The 24,580-nt window shown below is 49.1% G+C and overlaps 12 protein-coding genes across 13 annotated transcripts; 5 read left to right on the forward strand and 7 right to left on the reverse strand.

The window, feature by feature from the left end:
* Positions 1–67: 67 nt before the first annotated feature.
* On the reverse strand, positions 68–1,125 carry PV09_02414 (uncharacterized protein). Its single transcript, XM_016355452.1, has 2 exons — positions 855–1,125; positions 68–794 (listed from the first exon to the last, which is right to left on the reverse strand). Exons 1-2 carry the CDS (start codon positions 996–998, stop codon positions 420–422), a joined length of 519 nt encoding a protein of 172 aa, XP_016216588.1. The 5' UTR covers positions 999–1,125; the 3' UTR covers positions 68–419.
* Positions 1,126–3,116: 1,991 nt separating this feature from the next.
* Positions 3,117–4,362, forward strand: PV09_02415. Of its 2 annotated transcripts, XM_016355454.1 has the most exons (3): positions 3,117–3,239; positions 3,288–3,412; positions 3,474–4,362. In XM_016355454.1, exon 3 carries the CDS (start codon positions 3,578–3,580, stop codon positions 4,232–4,234), a length of 657 nt encoding a protein of 218 aa, XP_016216590.1. In that variant the 5' UTR covers positions 3,117–3,239; positions 3,288–3,412; positions 3,474–3,577; the 3' UTR covers positions 4,235–4,362. The 2 variants fall into 2 exon arrangements, with proteins under 2 accessions (XP_016216590.1, XP_016216589.1); XM_016355453.1 differs by having other exon boundaries at positions 3,288–4,362.
* A 119-nt stretch (positions 4,363–4,481) lies between these two features.
* Positions 4,482–5,159, reverse strand: PV09_02416 (uncharacterized protein; the record flags this gene model as incomplete). The annotated part of the gene is made up of 2 exons (XM_016355455.1): positions 4,482–4,851; positions 4,957–5,159. The coding sequence occupies 2 exons, from the start codon at positions 5,157–5,159 to the stop codon at positions 4,482–4,484; spliced, it is 573 nt and encodes a 190-aa protein (XP_016216591.1).
* Positions 5,156–7,643, forward strand: PV09_02417 (uncharacterized protein). The gene is made up of 2 exons (XM_016355456.1): positions 5,156–5,288; positions 5,345–7,643. The coding sequence occupies exons 1-2, from the start codon at positions 5,181–5,183 to the stop codon at positions 7,511–7,513; spliced, it is 2,277 nt and encodes a 758-aa protein (XP_016216592.1). The 5' UTR covers positions 5,156–5,180; the 3' UTR covers positions 7,514–7,643.
* PV09_02418 (ribosomal protein L29) lies at positions 7,589–8,629 on the reverse strand. Its single transcript, XM_016355457.1, has 3 exons — positions 8,398–8,629; positions 8,094–8,319; positions 7,589–8,017 (listed from the first exon to the last, which is right to left on the reverse strand). Exons 1-3 carry the CDS (start codon positions 8,541–8,543, stop codon positions 8,006–8,008), a joined length of 384 nt encoding a protein of 127 aa, XP_016216593.1. The 5' UTR covers positions 8,544–8,629; the 3' UTR covers positions 7,589–8,005.
* A 134-nt stretch (positions 8,630–8,763) lies between these two features.
* On the forward strand, positions 8,764–10,281 carry PV09_02419 (uncharacterized protein). The gene is made up of 4 exons (XM_016355458.1): positions 8,764–8,902; positions 8,959–8,998; positions 9,211–9,587; positions 9,642–10,281. Exons 1-4 carry the CDS (start codon positions 8,863–8,865, stop codon positions 9,869–9,871), a joined length of 687 nt encoding a protein of 228 aa, XP_016216594.1. The 5' UTR covers positions 8,764–8,862; the 3' UTR covers positions 9,872–10,281.
* Positions 10,282–10,691: 410 nt separating this feature from the next.
* On the forward strand, positions 10,692–12,205 carry PV09_02420 (uncharacterized protein). The gene is made up of 3 exons (XM_016355459.1): positions 10,692–11,155; positions 11,207–11,574; positions 11,803–12,205. The coding sequence occupies exons 1-3, from the start codon at positions 11,098–11,100 to the stop codon at positions 11,929–11,931; spliced, it is 555 nt and encodes a 184-aa protein (XP_016216595.1). The 5' UTR covers positions 10,692–11,097; the 3' UTR covers positions 11,932–12,205.
* A 753-nt stretch (positions 12,206–12,958) lies between these two features.
* Positions 12,959–13,627, forward strand: PV09_02421 (uncharacterized protein). Its single transcript, XM_016355460.1, has 2 exons — positions 12,959–13,358; positions 13,417–13,627. The coding sequence occupies exons 1-2, from the start codon at positions 13,012–13,014 to the stop codon at positions 13,469–13,471; spliced, it is 402 nt and encodes a 133-aa protein (XP_016216596.1). The 5' UTR covers positions 12,959–13,011; the 3' UTR covers positions 13,472–13,627.
* Positions 13,622–17,477, reverse strand: PV09_02422 (uncharacterized protein). The gene is made up of 2 exons (XM_016355461.1): positions 14,785–17,477; positions 13,622–14,731 (listed from the first exon to the last, which is right to left on the reverse strand). The coding sequence occupies exons 1-2, from the start codon at positions 17,320–17,322 to the stop codon at positions 14,015–14,017; spliced, it is 3,255 nt and encodes a 1,084-aa protein (XP_016216597.1). The 5' UTR covers positions 17,323–17,477; the 3' UTR covers positions 13,622–14,014.
* An 810-nt stretch (positions 17,478–18,287) lies between these two features.
* On the reverse strand, positions 18,288–19,736 carry PV09_02423 (uncharacterized protein). Its single transcript, XM_016355462.1, has one exon. The coding sequence runs from the start codon at positions 19,452–19,454 to the stop codon at positions 18,597–18,599; it is 858 nt and encodes a 285-aa protein (XP_016216598.1). The 5' UTR covers positions 19,455–19,736; the 3' UTR covers positions 18,288–18,596.
* Positions 19,737–20,076: 340 nt separating this feature from the next.
* On the reverse strand, positions 20,077–21,538 carry PV09_02424 (uncharacterized protein; the record flags this gene model as incomplete). Its single annotated transcript, XM_016355463.1, has 1 exon — positions 20,077–21,538. The coding sequence occupies one exon, from the start codon at positions 21,536–21,538 to the stop codon at positions 20,249–20,251; it is 1,290 nt and encodes a 429-aa protein (XP_016216599.1). The 3' UTR covers positions 20,077–20,248.
* Positions 21,539–21,953: 415 nt separating this feature from the next.
* PV09_02425 (uncharacterized protein) lies at positions 21,954–24,171 on the reverse strand (the record flags this gene model as incomplete). The annotated part of the gene is made up of 3 exons (XM_016355464.1): positions 21,954–22,029; positions 22,088–22,965; positions 23,014–24,171. The coding sequence occupies 3 exons, from the start codon at positions 24,169–24,171 to the stop codon at positions 21,954–21,956; spliced, it is 2,112 nt and encodes a 703-aa protein (XP_016216600.1).
* Positions 24,172–24,580: the final 409 nt, after the last annotated feature.

The following is a 24,580-nucleotide window of genomic DNA, read 5'->3' on the forward strand; positions in this document are numbered from 1 at the left end:
CTAGGATTAAAAAATATTCACCTCTTGACTAGTTTTTGATGGAGTTCGGCGGAAATTAGTTGTTTAACATGTATTCTTGCGAATGCCCAGGTGTCAGAATGGTGCTCCACGATCGACGTATTTGGTCGGCACTCGGCAAACACATAAACTACAATTCTAATCCTAAACTCACAGTTTCCCTTTACAATACAAATGATGAAAATATATTGGATTATCTTGAATGATCATAAACTCGTCCTTCTAACAGCTTAATTATGATTTCGAAAGTCCTGCTATCCGAAATTCCTTGTCGTTACCGAGCACTGCGGAAGAGTATCTTTGCCTGGTTTTGGACAGTCACGGTAGGAACGTGTAGTAAAAGTATTCCTAGAACTGGCATTTGGATCACAGACTTGCTGAGATACTGAGTGAGTCCGCCTTTAGGCTGAAAGCTCCCATGGTCGCGTTGTGCCTCGACCTTGCAACTCTTGGGCCTTGCCTTCTTGGGCTACAGAATGCCTATCGTCAAGCGATAGGTCGTCTTGTGTGAAGGAGGTCAAGTCGAGAGAGGTAATATGGTCAAGCACCTCCATGAGGTGGGACGTTGACCGCACCAGGTTCAGGATCGCAATCGCTTCCTTGTAAGGCTTCGTGCGCATAGCCTCCAAGACCTGCTTCAGCTGACTATTTTCCTGCTCGTAGTCATTGTACTTTCTCTTCAAGGCTGCTGATCGACTCTCGCCCTTGACTGTTGCATAACGACAATCTATTCTATGTCGAACACACGAGGCGCACTCAGGGCGTTTGCCATCACACTATCGACGCGATCAGCTACGAGACGAAACACTTGACTGTGAAAACAAGTTCATCCTTACTCTGATTTTCTTGTGTCGACAGGAATCACAGGCAGCAATCACGGCCGATCGCTTCTTGGGCGTTATTTCTTCAGAGGACCTTCGATATGACGATGTTAGCGTTGGTGATGACGCCGGTAAAACCCGAGCGTAGCGACCTTCCATGATAGTCGTCTTTGCGATGTTATGTTCTACAATTCTGAGATGATCAGCCGTGTACAACCGAAAAGTAAATTAGAATGCTACGGAACGCAAAGCTTTCACACCCATTGAAGGCAAACCCCGATAACGCGCGTGCGGTTCATCACGCAAGCCTGCAGCTGAACAGCACATCCAGTCAGAGATGTCTCCTCCGGAGCTGGCTCCGAATGATCTGCACCTGCATCACTGTGATGTTTTTGTGCGTCTAGATTGTAAGAGAACCTGCCGCGTGACTTTGACGGGCGATTATACCCAACGATTCGGACTCAAACCGGCACAAATCTATTTCGATCAATCAAAAATCAAGATTTAGCTTGGAAATTTCGTCGTTGAACTGGCGGACGGCCCAGTCCCGATGGCGACTATATTTACCAGGCCTTATAGTACATGATCCAGACGATCTCTCCCCCAACGAAGGTCTTTGTGTAGATCTCGCCGCACAGCGGTTCCCTGTCCGGGAAATCTTCTCAGCAACGCTTTCTGCAAATTTATGACAAAAACTTGCAGGTCCTGAGTGGGCAGGTGTTACAATTTGGATTACGGACTGTTCACACTACTACATCGTTATATGGTGTGCATGATTGCACATCTTTGCAAGGAGAAACATGATTCCTGTAAAGCATTTGGCACTTACTGTATCTTCTCCACGCCAATTTAGTTGGGCCCCGGTGCTTACGATAGATAGTGCTATGTGGAGAGCTCCTTGCGAAAGTGTTTCACTCGGCCCTGGGCTCGGCTGTATATCACGATTGAAATCTTCAGGCTAATTTTATAGCATTGCATGGCTGACACAGCTTCAAGCCTTTGACATCACAAGTAATCAGCGGATCATTTATAGGACAAGGATTGATAGGTTGTAGTGAAATATCGACTCTTTTCGCTATTCATAATACGTGTCTGGAGAAATTTTGGACAATCCGAGGACGTGCTATATTTCTGCTTGGGAAGGAAAGGCGCCATCTCGAATCAAACGTTGTTCAGCAATGCAATACCGATGAGAAAAAAGAAAAGATGCCAGGAAGTTAGTTTTTGATCGATCCGTACGTGTTTGGCGGAAAAGGCTCAGAAAAAAACACTATACCTCTTCTGTTCTAAGTGAATAGCCCCAAGCCTCCTTTCACGGCCGCTCGTTTGAATAACTACGTCACAACGAATCAACTATTGTGAGAGCGGGCCCCCCCTAACGGCGGCTCCTTTGCGATGTTATGCATGATGATTTGAACATAGCCGGCCGTCTTACGAAAGTGATGCAATGAGTATGCATCACTAGTAGACTGGCCGTAGAGGCGAATGTTAGGAGTAAACCCACACATGTACTCCGTATCAGCATTTTGATGCTTGATGAGAAGGTCGTCCCAAACCATCCATCACCGAAGCTTGCGTTCCAAGAGATGTATTCAGCTGCTGGACGCTTATCGGCCAAGATCTTCCTGTCACGCGCTTCGCCAACCACAGCCCCTCCCATGAGAACTGACTAGTCCACTCACTGGGGGGTCATTCAATACATGCAACAGTTGTTCCTTTAGCTCCGCAATCCGCAATTCTCAATCGCCGATTCGTTCTTTAGCTGTGTAGACGCTGACCGCTGGTTTCTGAGGAGTTGAATACGCTGGGCAAAGGACAACAACGGTTTAGTTTTTTCATGTGCGATCACCTTACAGCCAACGACGTCACAACACAATCCCCTCCCCTCTGCCCTAGGTCTTGTCCAGCAGTTCGAGACTTGTGATAGTCACTTAGCTGTAAAGGCTGGATACGAATAAGTCAGGCACGACGAAGCTTGGAGACAGACCACACCGTCCTGGGAACCCCACTGACGCATGGTCAGCGCCAATCGCAGCTCTCCACGAACCCTTGCGTTTTGTGATTGAACTCTCAGATCAAAGGACCTGCATGTCCTGGAAGTGAACCGTAGTTCCGACGGTAGAATTGACTGGCTAGCGACAAAATTCCGTATTCCATGAGATGCTTACCTGCGGTCCAGCAGTTGCTGAGTGCGGCGTAGGAGTCACGATGCTTGTCAACGTGACCTACAAAATGCTTCATGTCTCCCTCTCAGCTCTGAACTCATATCTCTGAATTATCAACCTTGTATTGAAACTCAATATTCAGCTATAATATATTAAAAAGTTGTTTCATTAAGCTGTACCTTTGCCTTGCATTTGCTCCTAGATGTTCAATAAATACTTTGAAGGCTAGCCATTCGTGAGGCTTACCGAGTTTTGACTGAGAAATAGTCTGACAAAATTCTAGGCGATCTCGTCTTAGTTGAAAGCCAGGAAAGCATGGAGACACTGAATTTTGCTGCCGCCATGCTTTCGGGCTCAATCGTTGGAGATATCACAATGCAGGATCAGATCTTTTCTCGATATATGTCGGTCTGTATATCCTTCGCATTGATGACCGCAGTCACTGCGAGTGCATACCTGATCCATCAAGACTATCTTAGATTCAAGTCACTGGGCCCGGGTGGCACACCGTCGACGTGGTTGGGCTATCTGAAAATTAAGTTCCTGGGACTGTTCGCAATTCACGATCCGTACATGCCACCAGCAATCCCTCCAGAGATCTATCTGAATAGAGTTGCTTATCTGACTAAGAAAGAATTGCCCAAACGCAAAGGCAGTCGACCTGTCGTTCGAGGAATAGCACCCCACCGACAATTGGACCAGAGACCATCTAGCCAGATTTTTGCGAAATTGAGGAAAGAGATTGAGGGGATGGGTGATCGATGGCCACGAAGGCTACGCCACGGAACTTCTTGCCTTGAAAAGCATGGACCAGGTCTCTTCGCTCTCCAACCCATAAACAAGTCAAGGCATTGCAGTGGTGAGATATGCCATGCACACCCCAGCGATGGCTCTATGCACCTCACACTCCATCCTGCAGATGCTGCCATTGTTGTTCTACGTGGCTGGGGTGAGAGACATCCGCTGAGCAGCGGAGGATGGCTTGCACGCTTCGTGCCTCAAGGCTTCGTTATGGTATATGCGCCAAGAACCGAAGAAGAAACGGAAATTGTGCGCAAAATCGTTGCAGCGGCATGTTGGTGGATCGGTGGGGTCGATGTGGACGGGAAATTTGGCGAGGGATTTCAAGAAGAGCCTCTTTCCGACGCAGAAATTGAAGAGCAAACAAAGGAGTTCAAGCGGCCAGAGGCATGCCCAGTGCCCGTGTTCATACGCGGATCCACAGGCTAGATGGAGACTTGAGGAATGGCTGCGTACATGGATCGGCGTCGAATGGGTTACAGAATGTCATACGTACTAATTTACTGAGAGGGAGACTCATGTGAAGCGCAAAGACTGAATCTAAATTGACTGTCAGATTAGGCAAAAGTTCAAATCAACGTGTTGGTTCCTTTTATTCCAATTCTAGCACTTCATTCACGTATTCCAGAGTACATCCAAGACGTACCGGTTGAAATAAGGAGTTAGGGTCCTCATATCATGACGCTTCCGCTTTGCTTCCTTCTCGGACCCATTTTGCAAACTCCTTCCTTTGACCCATCACATCCGCGAAACCTCTCCTTTCGCCGTCTTCAAGGAATCGGAATGGGTTGCCAACAGTTGTACCGTCGCCCTGCCTTTCGAATTTCCTCTTGCCTGGCGGCCGTCTGTCGTCGAGCGTCACCTCCTTCGCCCATTTGTTCCATTCAATCGGCCGTAACGAAGGCGAGCCTAACACAATGCCAACGCAAAGCAACGTGGTGCTGAATAGAGTTTCGAGTACGATATCGGTGGGCAAAATGTACAGAGACTCTGATGTGCTGGAAGGTGTCGAATGTGTTACGGAATGCTCGTATGACGAATACACGCTGTGGGTCAATTAGACACGCTGTATAATAGGCGGCTTACGTAGATGACGAACGCATGTGTGAGGAGCAAAAGCCCTATTACGTTGAGAGCTTTGGAAAACAAACCCATTGTACTCGCGCTGATAAAGCACCTCAAGGTGGTTTTGCGCGGGTGTGGATGGGGATGGGAGAGAAACAGCTGGTCGAAAAGAGAGGACGTAGGACACAAGATCGTATGCTGGACTCAAAACAGCGAGTTCGTTTTTGTCAAGGCTCACAGCAAATTCTGCCGCGAGATCTGTAACCGCTTCCTCCACCGCCAACGGCATGATATTATCTATCTTCTACAAATGGGAAGAAAGCCTAATCAAGCAATCAGGCATTTCTTTGAGCGTGGGCCCAAACTAAATGACAATAGTAACAGATATCAACAAACATGCAGACGCTGCGGTGAGAAGGTGTGCCTTACATCCCAGGTGGATGGTCCAAGATAGCCTGCTAAAATTCGATGTAGTTCGAAAAGGGCAGACAAGAAGCCCTTATTGCCCATGTTGCAAAGAGTTGTCGAGGCGTGAATTCTCAGGAGCGAGAGCGATTTCTCGCTGAAGTTTCTGCAAAGAAACAAGCAGCAAAGACGAAAACGACAATTATTTCTTCAGAACTACCCCATGCATTACCTGAACTCTCAGGTCTGGAAGCGTTGGCTGAAGTATCTCGGCATCATGGCCAGCAGTCATTGCAAAACGACCTTATCGCGCAATCATCCGATTTCATGGGTCGCAGTGACGTGAACAACCAGAATTTGCTTGCTCGTGCTTCGAACACATTACCATTTCACACCACATCCGCTTCAAATTCATTATTGATACCCACTACCGTCAGACAGGATGTTGAACATTCTGATGAACTTCGAATTGCAGCATTGCGAGCTTTGGTGCCACCTCGGACAAACTATTTGGAACGAACCATCGACAATGACGACGCGCTTGTCGATTATAGCCATGGAGAGGCTCCCATTATCGGTGTGAACTATTCTCGTCATGGACCAGCGCACGTAATAGACAGCGCGGGAGATAGCCCTGGAGCAGCAGATGACCTTGTCGACTACGGTCATGGTCAAGCACCCATCGTAGATGAGCATTATAGTCGTCACCATAAGTCTCCTTCATCGAAAGATAAGTCCACAGAGAGCACGCATCGCACCTTAGACCCTTTGTTGAGCGGCACGCAAGATTCCCAAAGCTGCGATGATCACGACCACATGAAATTGGTCGCTGGATATGTTGCTGATGGAGATATCCATACCGATCACGATATGGATTTACCAGTCTCCTCAATGCCTCCAGCCAGTGGGATAGACGCGCCTGCCTTTCAAACGCAACATGTCTTCGACGCACAGGCTCAATTTCAAATATGGCATCCTGGGGGGAAAACGCCTGCTGTACCCAAAAAAGTCCGTGGCGCGTTTGCATTAGATCGTCGAGCCGCTGTTAAGGAGGTTCGCAAGAAGGGAGCCTGCCTTCGCTGCCGTATGCTGAAAAAGGCGTGCGACTCTGACGATCCTTGCAAAGAATGTGCGAAACTCGAGAATGCTCGCATGTGGAAAGGTCAATGTTTACGCATACGTCTCTCGCAAATCTTTAACGTGTTCAGCTCAACCCTTTTTATGAATATCGCTCACAAGACAACCGAGCAACTACGGAGAACAACTACGTTTACGAACCTACCTGGGAGATTAGAAATAAGCTATTTCCCCAATGACAGCCTTTTTATGACCTTCGCCGGCCTTCGGGCGTCAAATGATGACGAAGGTCAGTCGCGGGATATCATTGACAATGATGACGAAGGCGTGGGAATTGGATCAACGTTTGAAAATAAGATTCATCATTACGGACATAGAGCGCTCTCAACGCACTTCGACACAGTCGATGGACACATGATGTTTACAAATATGTCTCATTTTATGTCGCACGCTATCAGGCAGGCGATGGTTATGCAGAACTGCGTACTCATCGCTCGCGCCCTTGACCTATGGATCTGTGTGACATTCCTGACAAAACCACGACAAGATCTTATCGCAACGCATGAGCCACATCTCCCACCTTCGAACTTGCCTGTGGATTTGGCGCACAACGCTACGCAAAGGAGCACAGGCACGCACTACATCTACATCCAGCTGCGGCGAAAGCTTGAACGAGCATGCGACACACACTTCAAAGCCATCATGACGGAACTTGAGAAGTCGCTCATTCAGCGTAGGCAGGCCGATAATTTTGAGACGTTCTTAGGCACAACAATCTTGCTCCGCTGTGTCGAAATGGTGAGCTACATGTACAAGGGCTATGACCACCTTGTCGATGCGTCCTCCAATGGAACGAGGAAGGACGAATTATACGGCGCAGATGCCTGGCCGTTGGAAAATTCTCCAAATCACTACTGGCAACAGGGTGAGCGATTTAGTGACTTGCTTTCCAGCATGTTGCGATTGAGAAAGGTCCTGCCTGAATATACAGTGCGTGGTGGCAAAATCAAGGTGCAGGATGAAAACGAGGTCGTCAGGGACTGGTTCGAGGCGATTGATGTTGAGGCGGATAGTTTACAACGTGCACGGGACAATCCGTATGATGCGATTGACGAGAATGCGTGGGAGTTTCGGTGGATGGGCAAGCTTCTGGAAACTTGAGCTTGACACGATGAAGAAATGCATCAAAGCTAACAATACCAAAAACACATCCACCATAGTGACGTATGCGTATGATGCATATGTTGAAGTCTGATAAATGTGACTCTTGAACTACCCCTAAACGTTGAAGAGCTGATCACCAAGCTGGTCTTTGTCTTGATTACTGAAGGCACACAGATAAGCTTTTAAGGATATTTTTTACGTCGGAAAATATGACACTACGAGAAATTTGGATTTTGCGAATAGGAAGAAAGCGTGCTATTCATCTCGCATAGCGATGCTTGTCTATCCACCATCCCAACTCGACCGGACAAGCCCCTTTTATTGTGACTAAAGTACACCGCTGAACCGGATCGACTCTCAGTAGCGGACAACGCTGGGTAGTTGTTGTCGTCTACTCGACTTATGCTATGCCGCCTTTGGAAGAAAATATGTCATTTGCCTAGACTCCATGCGTGACCCATGCCGTGTGATGTGCAAGTGAGTAACTTTTTATGCCGAGGCCTGCAATTCATTGTCAGATCCGACATTGCACCACAAATCAGGTACAGTGGATGGGAAGAGGTCAGCACCGTCATACCTTCACGGCGTACACCCGCTGTGGGAACTGCGACTGCTTCTTCTTCTGCTTCTCGGTGATGAGACCGGCCTCGTACTTCGTTAACCGGCGGCGCATAGCACGCGTCTGCTTAGGTCGGAGGTCGAGCGGGACGTATTTCTTGTTCTTGTAGAAGAGGCGGAGTTGTTGGCGCTGGTTGGCAGTGATAACGGTCAGAGTCCTGGCGATGGACTTGCGCACATCATGGCTGCACAGCTCAATTGTTAGCATTACCTTGTTATTCTGACCCGCTCGTTACGGTCTCCATTGGGGACAAAATCCATACATCTTGTTGAGCTTGGACGAGGCACCACCAGCGATCTTCTGTGTGCGCAGCTGCACCAATTCCTGCTTCAACTCGTCGAGCTGCTTGCGCAGCTCGTCCTTGTTCTTGCCCCACAGCTGGGCAGCCTTGACTTTTCCGGTCGACATCTTTTCACGTCTTTAGAAAATGGCGGAGTTGTGCGGTAAATTGTCGTGCGGAAAGTTGACGTCTCGTGCGTACTTTTCTTTGGTGTCGAAATTCTGCAATCAATATTTCGGTGTGGCTCTTGGCATTTTGATGCCTTGCACCAATGGCCTGTGAACTTTAGGCCACAAGGCTGTAATAATCCCTCTAGTGGAACACGCATTTTTTCTTTGGCGGGTCTGGATCGCAAAACACACAGCTTCTCACAATTCTCTCCTGATACCCAACCCTTTTTCTTTCTTTTCTACTTGAGGCCATTTTTTTAACGCAAAACCTGCAGCCATGGGCTTCACGGATCTCGTCTCCGATGCTGGGCTGACCAGTACGTGCTTCTTCACGTCGTCGCAAAGTTTGGCAACACACTAAAAAGCTCTGTAGTCCTCAACAACTGGCTCAAGACCAGGAGTTACATTGTTGGGTATGTATAGTGACCTCTCCTTACTAATATATCAACTCACATAGCTTTTGTGCAAAATGATGAAGAACATTTGGTCCGTGTTTAAGAGGCGGCGTAAGACCCCGCCGTATGACTCCATCCAAAGCGTTTTACGCACTTCTGATTATTCTTGCACATCATATCTTTTGGCAGTACGACTTTCACGGTGTTATCTATTGCTAACATGTTCAAAGCCACAACCCAACCCAGGCCGACGTCAAGACTTTCCAGGCCATCAAGAGCCAGCCAGCTGCCGAGAAGTACCCATACGCCTTCCGTTGGTACAAACACATCAGCAGCTTTGAGTCTGAGTTCTCCTCGCTGCCGGGTGACCCATCCAAGGAGTACACTGCCTACGGCCCAGAGGTGTCAGAGCTTCCGATATCCACTAAGGCTCCAGAGAAGGAGGAAGAGGAGGAGGAAGTTGATCTCTTCGGTTCCGATGACGAAGAGGAGGACGCAGAAGCTGCCAGGATCCGCGAGGAACGTTTGGCTGAGTACAACAGGAAGAAGGCTGGAAAGGCCAAGCCTGCAGCCAAGTCCATTGTTACTCTTGATGTGAAGCCTTGGGGTATGTGTCCACGCGAATGAATCTGCGGCGGTGATAACTCACACATGTCATTAGATGATGAGACCGACATGAAGCAGCTAGAGGCCAATGTCCGCGCTATTGAGAAGGACGGTCTCGTTTGGGGTGCCTCCAAACTCGTCCCAGTCGGATATGGCGTTAGCAAGCTTCAGATCAACTTGGTTGTCGAGGATGAGAAGGTGTCGCTTGATGAGCTCCAGGAGCAGATTGCCGAGGACGAGGAACACGTGCAGTCCACTGATATCGCTGCCATGCAGAAATTGTGAGCAAGCGAGCTTCAGACAGCTTCAATCCTCTGATGATGAGAACACGCATGGTTGATATGGGTTCATGAGTTATGAGGTAGTAGACAGGCGAATCTAGAGAGGAGCCTCGTCTGCAAGTGTATGCATGCGTGACGATGACGATGCTGCTGCTGCTCTTGCTGATAGTTCGCACAACAAGCTCTGTTGACAGGCACTAGACGGTTGGTCGAAACAAAACAAAAGCCACGAACATACCGAAGTTGAAAGTCAAAGTCATTCCACATCATTCATTCGTCTCGTTGTCACCCTCTTGAATGCTGTCGTTGCTTCATAAAAGGCCTTGGCTCGCGAACTATGACCCTTTCAATAATTGACTTTGGCGGAACTGGCTTCATGTCAGCATCCTGCAATGAGCCAAGCAAATTCATGACAAGAATTAAATTTCGTAGCGTGCTCGAGCAAAGACTGAGTAGCCATTGAGGGCCAAGAGTTTGCAGAGAGCCAAGCGAGTGCATACGCAATCGCTCAGGCCTTGGCTGCCTCATCATATTTCGCACTTTGCAATGATCTCACACAACGTACTCTGGACACAATGATGAATGGCCACTTAGGACGCGGACAGATGCGAGCCACGTTGTCGCCGGCTCTCCGTCCGTGCAAGCAGGGAGCCGACAGCAACTGTGTCAAAGTTCACACAGGATTGAGAGCGGCGAGTATGACGGCTGCCGAGTCGAAGCCCTGCGTAATGGGCTCAGCCTTGCATCTTGATCTGCGACAAATCACAGCGGGGCTTTGCCCTGAGTCTCCGTGATTCGGGCATTTATTGGCTCGCAAATCAGTCGTGAAATCGAGTCAGCCGCGACTCGAATCCTGAATCGCGAGCTCTTTGTGCCAGCGATCACGTCGCTCGGCAGTTCGCACCCGGCAGTCCGAATCAGATTTGTAAGGTGACATGTGCCAACACCTGCCCAAGAGTGTCATTCCGCTCTAGTAGGGAAGGTCTACTTCGGCTTGTGGGCCGTCTCTTGCGTTCCTTGCTGCGCATCTTTCCCATCTGCGTCTGTGCTAGGTGGAGTATATATGTGAAGATTGGGATCTTCGGGACGATTCAGAAGCGACAGTATTTGTACCTGCAGGAGCCGCAATTGTTTTGAGAAAACGAAACAGATCTTATCTCCAAACATCTGTCTGATCAAGTCGATCAACCAATCCACGTACACGATCTAGTTTCTTTCCTACAAGTGGCTATGCGTGCCTCTATCTTCTTTGCCTCGGTGCTCGCTGAGCTAGCCGTCGCCATCCCAGGTAAACTCTTCCACGGAAGCTCTCCATTTCATTCATGCTGATGCTGTTCAGGAACTCCTGTTCAACGTAGTCCCCAAGAAATCACGGACGCTTTTTTTACCCAGCTGCCAAATGGCTCGGTTGCTGCTGTTTACGAAATCGACGGTACCCCAACAACATCCGTCCTAAGCTTCGCCAAGAGGACGCCTCAGGTGATTTCCGACGCGACATTCGCTCAATTAGCAGATGGCTCGGTCGCTGCGGTATACGACATCAACGGCACGCCGACCACGTCAGTGCTTGGTTTTGCGAAAAGGACGCCGCAGGTCATTTCGGACGCTACGTTCACTCAGCTGCCAGACGGCTCAGTAGCTGCGGTCTATAAGATCGATGGCACGCCAACAACATCGGTGCTTGGACACGCAAAGAGGACACCGCAGGTAATCTCAGACGCGACATTTACTCAGCTTCCAGATGGGTCAGTAGCCGCAGTCTACGACATCAATGGCACACCTACGACATCAGTACTTGGGTTTGCGAAAAGAACACCACAGGTTATTTCGGACGCTACGTTCACCCAGTTACCAGACGGCTCAGTTGCTGCAGTCTATAAGATCGATGGCACGCCAACAACATCGGTGCTTGGACACGCAAAGAGGACACCGCAGGTAATCTCGGACGCGACGTTTACTCAGCTTCCTGACGGTTCTGTTGCGGCTGTATACGAAATCAACGGTACTCCGACGACATCGATCTTGGGGTTCAGAACGAAGCGAACACCGACGCCGGAGGTTTGAGAAGGCATTTGGTTCTTACAGCATGGGCTTAGGATATATCGCGTAAATCCGTTGACGCCGTCACAAGATCGTATATGGGATTGGACTTTCTCAAAAAAGGTATGCCTGAAAATCGTGGAAGATATGAGCGAATGATGATACCCTTCTACACTGTCAGTATGGATCGTACAGAACCAGCCAAGCGGATTGATGCTATGATGTATATACACATATTCAATATATTACGAACTGAATGAGAACGCATATGTCCTACTTTCGTCATTCAAACGCTGAGGTATCAAAGAGGAATTGAATCTCGACAATCGCTCAACTCTAGCCCTCGCTAACGTACATATGTAGCAAGAGTTAAATCATCTCCAGATTAAAGGTGCGTCTCAAAAACCATCTCGATCCAAGCCATCGCTTAGCTTTGGTCTGATGGCAGTGAATTTATGAAGCATAACTGGATGCTCTATCTCTTAACATGCGTGTCGGAACACCTCAGATGAGCTTTCCAAGCTCGGCTTTCAGAGCTGCATATTGGGAGACTGGCAGTCAAGTCTTGACTCGAAGGGAAGAATCAAATTATAGTACGAAACGTTAGAAGTGCAAAGAATCAACTGATCCGCTCAAAAGCATCCTAGGCAACTGGGAAGGAATATGGAGCCTAGCGAATCGTCACAGAGCAAAAGACGACGAGCAAGCGTGATCAGAAATCGCTGACTTGCGCTTCCGCATTGAGAAGAAAGTCTGATCAGCACTGGAATTCCTGGAGTTCCAGTTGATTCATCTGCGTCGACGGCGGCGCTGCATACCAATCCATCGTGCATCACTTTCTTGTTTGCAAGAATGATCAATATGCTCCCTTGTACAGACGTGTCAGTACTTTCGTGCGTGACACTTGTTTCTGTGAGCACAGCCGATTCAATGACAGCGAAAGACGACGCTCCCTAAAGTGGAGCATGAGTTGACTGGGATAGCCTTCAGCCGCTACGGGAGATAAAAAGAAACTGCTAGTACTATTGCTGTTGCCTACGATTCCTTAGTACGAACGGAGCCAACCGCCGTTACGTCATCGACCCAAGCTCCCAAAAGACCCGTATGCTTTCCTGGCATGGTTATAACCAGCTCAGCCCCATGTCCATGTTTCTTCTTCTTCTCTTTCTTCAAAAATACGAATATCCTACCGAAAAAAATCAAAAGGTGCAGAAAATCAGTAAATTTAGAGCTCTTCATTGCCCGACTAATCCAACGTCAATCATGCCTCTTGTTGTACCCGGACTGCAGTCCAAGGATGGAAGCAAGACGTCCGACTGGATGAACAAGTTGATGGGCAAGAAGATCGGCGAGACGAACGACGAAATCACGTTTGCGAGGAAAGATTTGCCGTCCGAGCATCGCATCGTCAAAGAGGGCGACATGATGACCATGGACCACAAGCCAGATAGGTGAGTGCTTATCTATTCCCCACTCCGCGGTTCCGACGGGCTTACGCGATTTATACAGACTTAACATTCACATTGGTGACGACGGCACTGTAAGCAAGGTCACACACGGCTAGAGCATAGAACTTTGGAAGCGCTAGAACAAGAAAGAGCAAGGGCGAGTGATTCAGACAGATGAAAGATATCACGATAGATACACTGCATTGGCTCTCAAACGAAAGTTGATGCGGTTTGGAGCTGATACCCAATTCCACAAATTCTCTTGATACCAAGGCGACTGATCGATTTTGCACACGGGCTTTCTTGTGAACCTCTAATTTCGTATTTGATGCCTCGTTTAACCCTCTCGCCCCTTAATATATTCTTGGCTGCTTCATGGTACCGAAGTCGATGACTTTTCGGAATGCACCGTGGAGATTTCATAGCTGCTTTTACTATCGCTTAACTATAAGAACAAAGTCCAACGAGATTACCTGAGTGGTAAAGAATTAACGGCTAATCTGCCTATATCTCTGAGAACTCAGCTGCCCGCCGGAACTCTGCAAGTCACCCTCTTGGCGTTGGGATGAGTTTAAACACACGAATTGGTTGCTACATCAAGAGAAATTTTTCGTCTTCGATTGCAAACTTCAAAATGCTACTCCGCCTGAGCAGTCTCTCTAGGAGAAGTATTCTTGCTTGTCGCTCTTGTCATCATCATCAATAACATTGCGATGCAAGTTCAACAGTTCAGCCTCGGCGGTCAGACCATTCATTGAACTGGGCCTGACATTGCCGCTGCTGATGCTAAGTCGCGATGTACGCAGCGTCATTCCATCCCTACGCGGACTTGCCAGACCTACATCTTCAAGCGCGCGTTGAAGCGTTGAGCCATCTTCGTCCAGCGCACGAAGGAAACGCGCAAGTTCTTTGCATAGCTCCCACTCTCCTTCATCTTTAGCGCGCTTTAGGAGCTCGACAACCTGTTTCGAGCTGCTCTTAGCCCCGGCCTCGTCTTCAAGTGTGTGTAACACAAGAAGATAGCCGCCCGCTGTTTTCAGATCCCCTCTCTCTAGACTCTGGGCAAAGAGCTCCTGCGGTGACGGCAGGTGTGCGAAAAGCGTTCTCCAGGATCGTACTTCTGTTTTGCGAGTGCATTGGAGAATTATAGCCAAAAATGAAGGGAACGAGGATAAAAAGGAAAGTACACTCGGTAGAAGAGCATGGTCTTCTGGAGGTGGGTTGTCGACCTCTTCGTCGAGGACATCGTGGAGGAGTACCTCGAGGGCATGCATGAAGTACGGTAAGTGCTGATATCGGTGTGAAAGGTAAAGTGCAGAAGGCGTGTTGTACTGTCCAATGTGATAGCGCAGTACTTGCGGTAGGAAGAGGTGTGTCTACAGATTCCAATTAGCACCTGAGCATTTTAATAGGAGGAGAGATAGATTACTCGAATCACGTTGCGAATGTACGCAAAATTGGTATCACGTCTTTGCACCATTTCAGATTCCACACCAAATAGCACTCCCTTGTCCAGCACGGTTGACAATGGGTAAAAGTCGACCGGAATTTTGACAGGCTCCGGTAATTCTCTCGCCAGCTCGGGTGAAGCTGACGCGAGTACGTCCTGCACATCAGTCCAAACCCGCATATCTGTACCGTCAAAAATCCACAACGAGTCTCGCAAGTCGTTTTGGTAGTATAGCGGCACTTCTGGCTCCCTTGAGAGAATGGTTGCCGCACCATTTGCAGGGGCTTGTAGACTTGGACTGGAGTTCTGTCGTTCACGCATCAAAGCGTAGTATTCGACATTCTGCGCGATGATGCGCATCTCGTATTTTAACTCCCCCGTCTCTTTCGTAGCAGGCTGTAGTGAAACTAATTTCCCGTCGACCAGGAATAAAATGGTTGCAAGCGCGACGTCTTGAGAGGGATCGCCGTTCTCAAGTTGTTCTTCAGGCAAAATCCAGCTAAGTGCTCGCACTCTCGGTGGTGCACGTATTATACCGTTCAATGCAATCTGTCCAACTTGCAATAGCTTCACGGAAGAATTGTTGGCGGTAATTATGTAGTGCAGTAAGAGGTTGCTGTACGTATAGACAAGCAACGAGTCCGATCCTGAAGGCGCGATAATGACAACTGCAGAGTCTAATTGCTCAACGTGCATGATGTTGTTGTTGTCTAACGTCGATTCTCTAGAGTAAACCCGGAGCTCGAAAGTGTCGTAGCTGGTTTCAACAGCGGCAACGAGAACGTGCTGCAGCCAGCACATCCCTCCTCTAACTGTGAAATCGTTCTCAGCGCCTTGATCTTCGAACGTCTTCCATCTTCCGCTGTTAACACTGTAGTGTGCCAAACCTCGTCGACCGGCAACAGCCACATAACGTCCATCATTCGAAATTACGGCACTACGAATTGGCCATTGTCGAGCAAGATATGTGATTGGTACTTCGACATGATGCCAGAACCCAGACTCTGTCGAAACTGCAGTTAACGTGGGAAGGTCATGCCCACGATAAAGCATGAGTCCAGCATTGGTCTGAAGCAGAGACCGTGACACATTCGCTGGCGAAAAATTGCCGACTATTGCACTTCGAGCCATGTCGAGAATCCACAGCTCGTTGTCTTCCTGCCCATGGAGCACAATTTGCGATCCACCGCCAAGCCAGATGCCTTCTTTGATCCCTAGAAGCCATTGCTCTGAGTTCGCCTCCGAAATAGTTCTCTCGGCAGTAAAGCTGCATGCTCCTGGCTTGCCATATACGCTCCAAGTGGCCCATCCTCTCTCGTAGCCGGCGAACAAACAATATCCGTCCGGGGAATAGCTCAAAAATGTCAGACAGCCGTGGCCCGAGCTCGCGGCAGGTGGTGGCTTGACGGTATGTGAAAGAGTTATGTTTCCAGTATAGTCCTTTGCATTGTACACCAAAATTTGCCCATTCGCGCAACCCACAGTAACGAGAGAGAACCGAGCATTGATAGCAGCTTTCACGGCTTTGGTCGCTTCGGAGTCCGGAGTATGGAAAGCATACCCTTGAAATGCTCGCTGCCCAAGACTCCCATCCGATCTCCGACGTGCTTTTGTCCTTTGAACTGCGTATGCGTGGCCATCACTCGTGATCCAGGTGGATAGATTCATCGGCCGATCGAAAACCATGTCAGTGACGAAGACGTCCTTCGCTATCCACGGTATGTTCTTGAGCAGATGCGTGCTATGTTGTGAGCCAGACTTGTCTGGCGTCCAAAGTATACACTGCATCGCAGCTGGCTTGTTCGTTGCTACAATCAGCTCATCGTCCAAGGCAAGCACTTTGGATATGCCAGACTCGAGCTTGATAACCATTTTGAACTGCATGCTGATCTCACGCACTCCATGACCTTCGCCAGGCCCCCAGTGCGGATCTTCGCCTTGCCGCACAGCCTGCCCACTTAGGCTTTTATGTCGCGCATGGCCGCTGCCATGGTCTGGGTATGTGAATTTGTATACTTGCGTAGAGGGATCTATCACAAGAGAGTATGTGATCAGAAAGTCCATGGCGGTTTGTATGACCACGATGGCTGAGTCCGGTCTGAGCATGACATGTTGGTTCGGTCCGTATGATTGCAGCGAGTGTGTTGATCGTACAACCGATGCCACAAGAGTTGTGGGTTTCGCCTGCCATACAGACACGGTGGTGCTTGTCGCCGTAACAAACAATTGGCCGTTCCGCGAACTCGCCATGTCCACAATGGCATCTCCTATGCCTTCCGGCACCCCGTCCGTGAACGAACCATTCAAATCCCCAGGCCGAATTGTGTCCTCGCTTCTCGCTCTGGCCCTGCCATTGCTAGTCTCAACAGCCCGAGTGGGAGAAGTTGTCTCATTTTCCGGCTCCTCTTCTCCGATGACGTCTTGCAAGCCATCGTTGGTAACAGCTGTTTTATGTTGCCTGCGCAGCTCGTGCTTGGTCGCAGCATATGTCCTCGGGGCCCCGATCGGCCAATACATGGCTCCTTAACAGCATTTGCGCGAATCCATGCCAGAATTGGGAAGCGCCTCGCATGAAATTCTTTGAGTTCGAGGCTCCTATGATGACTTAGAAGCCTTCGTTGCAGCGAGAGTTTGCTGTCGATTGAATGGCATGCAAACGTCGACGAGGACAGCCAGGCACAGAGGTTCGAGCACCACGTCTCTTCTGGCTAAGTTAGTTTTGCGCCACAAGTTTAAGGGCAAGGACCACAAGCACGCTCGGCATGTGCTTCAACCTTAGACACCGAACTGCGGCACACAGTTCATTGCCATCTCTACCACTAGCTCTTACAGGTTATTTTACATTAAGTTTCTCAGGAGAGAATCCCGTCGGAAATCCCGTTACCGACGGCAACTAGCAACGTGCAGCCCAAGGCATAGCGAACATCGACATTCTCGACGACATGGCGTGAAGCATTCTCTTACTGTATTGGCCATTGGATCAGTCTCACATCTAGCAATGTGCAGTTTACTTCTTCGCAATTGTCGTCTCCTAAAACGCCATGATCACAAGTATAGTTTTGCCAGATTGATGTTCGTCGGTCTATCTGTGAAAAGTCGATTAATCATTGTCCTCAGCGAAACAAGATTATAACTGCATCAGCAACCCGCCGATATCTCGGTAGCTTGCACTTCCGCGACACGACCCATATATGACGAGATTCCGGGCTTCTCCAGCCCCTTCTGTTGCCGCCATACTGAGCCTCTTGCTCCATTCGCTCCGCAAATCTAAAACTTTGGCTATTACGGTGAAGCATATCACTCAGCGTGTACATTTATGCGGTCTATTCAGTGAGAATTTCGTAATTCCGTATTGGCACGGAGCTCTGAATTGTGAACCTGCTAGCTCGTACTGATCCAACTTTGTCTCAAAAGGGCTTGAAAAGACGTGCTACAGGACAGACACATGATACATGGCACCGAGTCATGATCTTAAGCAAGAGCATTTCAACGATGGTTGAATTCTTGAAATCGCGTCAACCGGTCTGCCTGAGTCCTCTGAATCCATGTGCGGCATTACATAATTTTAAGAATTGCTGTCAAATTCAGCAGTGGAGTGGATGATCGAGCTTAGTAGTTCGCAAGCAAGATCTATTCCCCAATGTGTTCGCATCTGATGAATCAAGGAACTAGCAAGAGCAAGCGGCCATCGAGCTACTACATGTGTTTATTATACATGCCATTCCGGCAGTTTTCCGCAAGTCGCGAAACGCCAACTCCAAAAATAAGAAGTACTCGCTTAAAATATATCTCTACCGCTTTGTGCGTGACAATGGTGCCCTATTGAAAGATGCCATGTCACTGCCATTTGAATCCTTCGATATTACCGGGCGTGCGCGTTCTTCATCGATATATCTGCTTCTCGACGGCCCAGTGGAGCCATCGGCACTTCCCATGCTGGCTCTTCCGATTCTCTCAATTTCATTATACCATTCCTCTTCCGAAGCTGCAGAGGCTTTTCGTTGCAGTCTTCGCTCTTGACCAGACCCTAACATTTGCGACCTCTCGCCAAAATCCTCGCTCTCATCATCGTCGTCGTCTTCAAGAAGATCCCCATCCATGTTGTCGCACTCTGGGGGAGTTATCCAGTCACGTGGCACAACACAAGGTAGGGCAACACCTATGCCGGCAGCACGGTTCAACCACTTCGGTGCAGGCCGACCCGTCAGTTTCTCGCAGAGGTACGAAGTGAAATGATTGCAGTTCTTGGTAAGCAAGTTGTAGGATGTGCCCTGGAAAACGTCCGAAGCTTCTCGTATGACATTTTCGAGCTCGCTGGGGCTGCAAAGTGTAAAGCCTTGGAGTATCTCCACCCTCCAAGTGCCGCCGGGTGGGAGATGTCGAGGCTTGGTGTAGTAGACACCTGTCAGCCCCTTTCGATCGTGACCGCCATATGCGTATTCGCGGTCGCCAATGACCACGCCAGAGTGTAATAGCCCAGAGCCTATTATCCAGAGGATAGTCGAAAGCCTGCCAGGGGGGAGTAGGTCATAAACATTGATCTTGATCTCCGTTTTTCTAGTGGAGAGTTGTGCGCGGTTACTGTCTGTTTTCGACGAGCGTAGCGGTTTGGCAGTCTTAGCGTTCTCCGGAGCTGATCGAAAAGGCATGTCGCGCTCCACGTCTCTTCTCCTCCGCTAGGCAAATGGTCGTTGAGGCGTAATCGGCGCAGCCTCGAGAGGTCGTCTGGGTGTGCGGGGTCGCGTCCAGATTACTCGTCGTAGCAACAGCGGTTCAAGCAAAGCAGATAGCGGCAGCAGAGGAAGAATCGTAGGATCATCGTTCGTCCCCGTCAACGAAGAGAGAGGATGTTGAATTGCGTGCTGTCACAAAGTCACTGCGGAGTGAAATGCGCGTATGCAGACGGGCACAGGCGCTTCCTAGGCGGCGTGGCGGCGGGAGCGACCCCATCAATTTGCGGTGACCCCTCAGGCAGGTGCCCTTTATTGTCCACATATTTACCGCGCACTAGCTGGATCGAGTGCTATTGACCGCTACAACGGTCTTAGCTCGCTCCAACACATCAAGTTTCGTCCACCTTCTCGTAACGTTGCACCATGGCTTTCATCGTACGAAGACTACATTGTCTCTCGCTGCTTGGAATATGTCGCAAACGGCTTCCAGGTAGCTCTAAACTGTGAACTGGCGTCTCTTTGTGGTGGTGTCCTGGCAGCACGCCGCCCTGGCCAGAGCGCAAGCCAGTCTTGATTCACGTGAAACTTCCTTGCCTTCCAATCATTTCACTTTAAGTTTGAGAGACAAATCCGCTCGATATCAAATCTCAAGCACCCCGGAGAATCCATATGAAAGCTTCGGCCTGGCTAGAAGCACAATTACTTGTTTCCCCTCTGGAACCGACGGCGTTTTACACCGCGATGACCGCTGGAAACTCTTCACCTTTCCATTATAGATAGCCACTCAGCAAGATAATAGTTCTATCCGCTTGCTTTACATTTGGCTCCGCTGATCCTGGCGCCATTCGGATCAGCCTTGTGTATTCCGTCTCGCCTTGGGCGGATTTCTTCCCGTACGGCTCAAAGTACACCTCATATTCCGGTGCTTTGTCTCTGGCTTTGCCGTCGTCGATTTCCTTCACAAGCAAGGCTATACGTTCCTTCTTTCCCTTCTTGTTTAGATAGGCGCAGTTCAAGAGGGCGAGCCTCGATTTGCTGCCAGCAGGTTTCGTCGCATCCCTCAGCACTGGCAGCCGGATCTCTAATCCTCGATTCGTCATCTCGAACGGATGCTCGCCGCGTACCGTCTTGGCCCGTGTTTCGCGTATAGGCACGATGGGTTCGCTGGCAAGGAAATAGACTGGCTGTGGTGCAAGCAGCGACTCATTCCCGCCATGTTTGCGCTTGAAGCCGGATCGCCAATTCCACGCGAAAATGGAATGGTCTGCAGATCGCCGCAGAATCTCAAGCTGGAGCCTTTCAAAGGCTCTAAGCCCTTCGCCCGGGATAGTCGCCATTGTGATGTTGAAGATGCCCAAAAGACAGTATGCCATGTCTTCTTCTTTCGTTGTCCTCCTTGTCGCAGCCCATCCCATCCGTTCCGCGATCGTATATTCCTCTAGCGAGGAACTAGGGTCCTTTTTCAGCACGCCATGCGGTATTCTGGTAGCGGTCGAGACCGTTTCCATCAGCGCACCGCGCAACGAGCCAATCCACCTCCACCTGCGGTTGTAGAATTCAACTTTCTTGGGAGCAATGAGTTCTTGCAGAGTCCAGCCGCGTGTGAACCATCGGCTGCGCTCGATGTGCTGCTTCCACGTCAACTTCGTCTTAGGGAAGGTCTCCTTTAGTCTATCGCCATCCCTCAACTGAGGACAGCTCCCAGGCACGTCTGCTAAGTACACATAGCACACTTCGGCCTGTGAGTAGTATTGGAACATGGAGTTAATTTCACTCTGTATTTGATCGTGCGGTCCGCTCTTGTCAATGCAGCACGTGTCGATCCAGATGTGCGAAATCCCATCCCTGGCTGCTTTCTTGCACGTTTCTTCTAGCTTCTCGAAACCAGACTTCTGTTTCGCAGCTGCCAAGTTCGACATGTCCTGGAATGAAACTTCCTCGGCGTTGTCTCTTGCCCACGTGTGTGATAATATCCCATACTTCTTCAAAGAATCTGACCACCACTCGCGCGGATCTATCCGATCAAGCCTGTATGATCCATCGGTCCTGATAAGATACATCGTAAATGAGTGGAGCAAGTTTAGGCAACGAATAGATGTGATCGACGAGGGCAATATTTCTGATCCCGAATGCCGTTTGCGTTTATATTCTTTTAGGGTGCGTGTTGCAGATACATCCTTGGTCTTTACTAAGCATGGCGCAGTTGCTGCAGCCACATGTTCGTTCATGCTGCACCGCCTCTGCATACTGTACTAGAGCTCCAGGACGTACTGTATGGTGCTCTTCGATGCACAGCGGTTATTATCGCAAGGATGTGAAAAAAGATCATCCGACATAACAATGGTTCTCTATTTATAAAGGACATGCAGGTAGAAAGAATCTATAGTACGCCTTTTTCCTCAGCAATACTCGCGTAGCATGCCCAGATTAATGCTCGGAAATTTGCATTGGATCCCTCCTTTCTATGTTATCAGTCTAGGATGTCGAGGTCGATATAGCCTCCATTTCCTTCCTGATGGTTTCACTGCCTGTTTTAACCCTCATACCTATACTAATCGTCTTACTTAGCTCCTGTTCAACTAGGCAAAAGGTGCATCGCTAGTACTTACCGAGCATCTAGATCGTAAGATTCCCATGCAGCGACCTTGTCAAGCAATGTTTTGGCTTCATGAAGCGCATCAGTACTACCATTCTCACAGTACTCTTTCCAATAGGTGACAGCCAATTCATAGTGTGCCGCCGGCTGTGTCCAATTATCTTTCAGACCGCCTTTAAACTCGTGATGTGGATGACCCATAACCTCTTTAAGCACTTCTCGCGCTTGTTCCCGCTTTTCCATGTTTCGCAACACAGTCGCTCTCAGCAAATGACGGATCGAATGTTCGTCTAGTGTTTCTTGTACTGAAAATGGGTTTGCTTCGCTCGTCGACCAATCTAACCTTCTCATCGATACTTCAAGATGCTTGGGAGACATACGTTTATAGCCGTTCCAGAAATATATCATCTCTTCTAATGGTGACACTCCGACTGCATCAACAAGGTCACAGTGCCAATCGGTCGCTCGCTGTTCCCATTTTTGCAGCTTACGACTCACGAACGCATCAAAAGGTAGTTGACGACCCATCATCTTTCGTTTGCCAATATGCTCGGGAACTTTTCTCAATAGCTCTTCTGCCTTTTCTTTGGCAGTGCTCGCCTTCTCGACGTCTACGTCTTTCATTTCCCGGTATTGTTCAACGTAAGCAGCACCGGCAACGAAATAATAAAGACCGTGAGACCAGTTGTTCAACTTTACGCACTTCTGAAAACCTTCTGAACATGGTTCATATTGGTGCGAAGACATAAAACTCAAGCTCTTCTCAAACGTCTGCAAAGCACGTACTTGCTTCAGATTTGCATCTGGGGTCTCTTCAAGTAGTTGAATCGCTTTTTCAAGCTCCTTGTTGCTCGATAACATTCGAGACTCCTCAAGAATCCATAATCTGCTCTGCATGAAATCAGTGAAACCCATGAAATGTGTGTTATAGAGCCTTACGTTCGGATATTGGGTGCGGAAGCTCTGCAGCAGGGTTGCACACCGAGTTTTGGGATAAGCTCCCCGCCCACGCGTGGGCAGGATATCACAGAACCCCACAAAGCCATTGTAGTATCCTAAAAGGACCAGACCCGCAAAAGCACCATTGATATTCTTGAACTTGCTGGCTTGCCACAGAAGAGCCAAGCCTCGTACACGGTCACCCTTGAAGCCAGCAATCTTGACTAGAGTACTGAACGCTGGTGGCAGCATAGATAACAGAATCTGAATCATACCAAAGCACATATTCGAGCCGGAATGAATGAAACAATCAACGATGTTGTCCCCAAATGCATCCAATCCAGGACCATCTTGAAAAGTAGATGAGCGGCGCCGCAGTTCCGCAAGGGCTGCACCAGGCGAGTCTTTGATCGTTACCCTGTCAAGTTCATTCTCAATGCCTTCATCCGTTGACAGTCTTCCAAGATACTTCTGCGTCGCGGGTTCCTCGCAGACTTCCGTTGCATCGACAAAATCAACATCGGAATCTTCGCGATCTGGGTCCGAAGAAACTTCAGAAGAAGCCTGTTTCTCTTTCTCGAGATCCTGACTGGACGTTGAAGCACTGCTAGACACCGTATCGCTTATTGTATCGATTGTGGGAGGAGAAAAACCTGTCTTTTCAAAGTATCGCTTTTCTTCCTGTTGGATGGCATCAAGTATGAGATATGATTGTCTAAGCTTATAAAAGCTCTTGATAGCTTCCGTCACACTTTCAGTTAACACGCCAGTAATCGCGCTCATCAAACGGAGTTCCGCAAGAATCAATGCATATTCAGTCCCAGCAGAATACGCAGAAGCCGAAGACGTCGTTGGGTCCCTCTGGGCGTGAGATTGGGCTTGACTCGCCGCAGATTCCGCTTCGCTGATGCGTTCCTGCGCCTCCTTCATGATTTCTCGCTCAAACCCGAGAACGGCGCGGAGGAACACAACAACAGCCTTGCCATGCTTGTGGAAAACGGAATTTCCTTTGGAGAGCTCTTCCTCGGCGCGTTCTATATTGTCGTCCATCATGAACGACGTGGCATACATAGCATCTTCGAGAGCCTTGGTCTCGTCCAAGGCGCTCAGGGACGAGACCGAGCTCGTAGACCTGTTCCCGAAAATGCTGCGGAACATCTTGACTGATCGTGATGATTGTTGAATGAGATCAGCTGGAGCCAAGGAACAAATCGAGAGTTGTAAGCAGCGTATGAGGAGCTAGTCCATGCAAGAAACCGTCTTAGCTAAGGGTTACAGCAGGGCAAGCTACTACCTTATCGTGCAGTCTGAAACGTGCCGCTTCGCGTACTCATATCTCAAATATACAAAGGAGGATGATCAGGATTGTGAAGAGCGAAGTCCGACTTCCGCGCATGACCGACGAACTTTACATATGCTTGCCGAAAGCTCATGAAGCATGAGAGGAGGCGCAGGGATCGTCATTACGAAGCCGTCAACGTCTAAGGCTCGGAAGGACTTTCAAGCGTCGGACCTGCTCATAAATCTTTCCGCTTTCGGGCCAGGTGTGGCTTGACACTTTCCATTA

The sequence above is a fragment of the Verruconis gallopava genome, assembly GCF_000836295.1.
Source record: "Verruconis gallopava strain CBS 43764 unplaced genomic scaffold supercont1.6, whole genome shotgun sequence".
NCBI lineage: Eukaryota > Fungi > Ascomycota > Dothideomycetes > Venturiales > Sympoventuriaceae > Verruconis > Verruconis gallopava.

Bases quoted from the DNA above. Each gene is read 5' to 3' on its own strand.
- PV09_02414 (XM_016355452.1), bottom strand. From the start codon at position 998: ATGGAAGGTCGCTACGCTCGGGTTTTACCGGCGTCATCACCAACGCTA. The intron at 795-854 runs GTAAGGATGAAC...TCGCGTCGATAG, and splicing joins GTCGACACAAGAAAATCAGA to TGTGATGGCAAACGCCCTGA.
- PV09_02415 (XM_016355453.1), top strand. From the start codon at position 3,320: ATGGAGACACTGAATTTTGCTGCCGCCATGCTTTCGGGCTCAATCGTT.
- PV09_02417 (XM_016355456.1), top strand. From the start codon at position 5,181: ATGGGAAGAAAGCCTAATCAAGCAATCAGGCATTTCTTTGAGCGTGGG. The intron at 5,289-5,344 runs GTGTGCCTTACA...AATTCGATGTAG, and splicing joins GCAGACGCTGCGGTGAGAAG to TTCGAAAAGGGCAGACAAGA.
- PV09_02418 (XM_016355457.1), bottom strand. From the start codon at position 8,543: ATGTCGACCGGAAAAGTCAAGGCTGCCCAGCTGTGGGGCAAGAACAAG. The intron at 8,320-8,397 runs GTATGGATTTTG...TGAGCTGTGCAG, and splicing joins TCGTCCAAGCTCAACAAGAT to CCATGATGTGCGCAAGTCCA.
- PV09_02419 (XM_016355458.1), top strand. From the start codon at position 8,863: ATGGGCTTCACGGATCTCGTCTCCGATGCTGGGCTGACCA. The intron at 8,999-9,210 runs GTATGTATAGTG...ACATGTTCAAAG, and splicing joins ACCAGGAGTTACATTGTTGG to CCACAACCCAACCCAGGCCG. The intron at 9,588-9,641 runs GTATGTGTCCAC...ACATGTCATTAG, and splicing joins TCTTGATGTGAAGCCTTGGG to ATGATGAGACCGACATGAAG.
- PV09_02420 (XM_016355459.1), top strand. From the start codon at position 11,098: ATGCGTGCCTCTATCTTCTTTGCCTCGGTGCTCGCTGAGCTAGCCGTC. The intron at 11,156-11,206 runs GTAAACTCTTCC...GATGCTGTTCAG, and splicing joins GCTAGCCGTCGCCATCCCAG to GAACTCCTGTTCAACGTAGT. The intron at 11,575-11,802 runs GTAATCTCAGAC...AGGACACCGCAG, and splicing joins ACGCAAAGAGGACACCGCAG to GTAATCTCGGACGCGACGTT.
- PV09_02421 (XM_016355460.1), top strand. From the start codon at position 13,012: ATGCTTTCCTGGCATGGTTATAACCAGCTCAGCCCCATGTCCATGTTT. The intron at 13,359-13,416 runs GTGAGTGCTTAT...CGATTTATACAG, and splicing joins ATGGACCACAAGCCAGATAG to ACTTAACATTCACATTGGTG.
- PV09_02422 (XM_016355461.1), bottom strand. From the start codon at position 17,322: ATGTATTGGCCGATCGGGGCCCCGAGGACATATGCTGCGACCAAGCAC. The intron at 14,732-14,784 runs GTAATCTATCTC...TGGAATCTGTAG, and splicing joins ACATTCGCAACGTGATTCGA to ACACACCTCTTCCTACCGCA.
- PV09_02423 (XM_016355462.1), bottom strand. From the start codon at position 19,454: ATGCCTTTTCGATCAGCTCCGGAGAACGCTAAGACTGCCAAACCGCTA.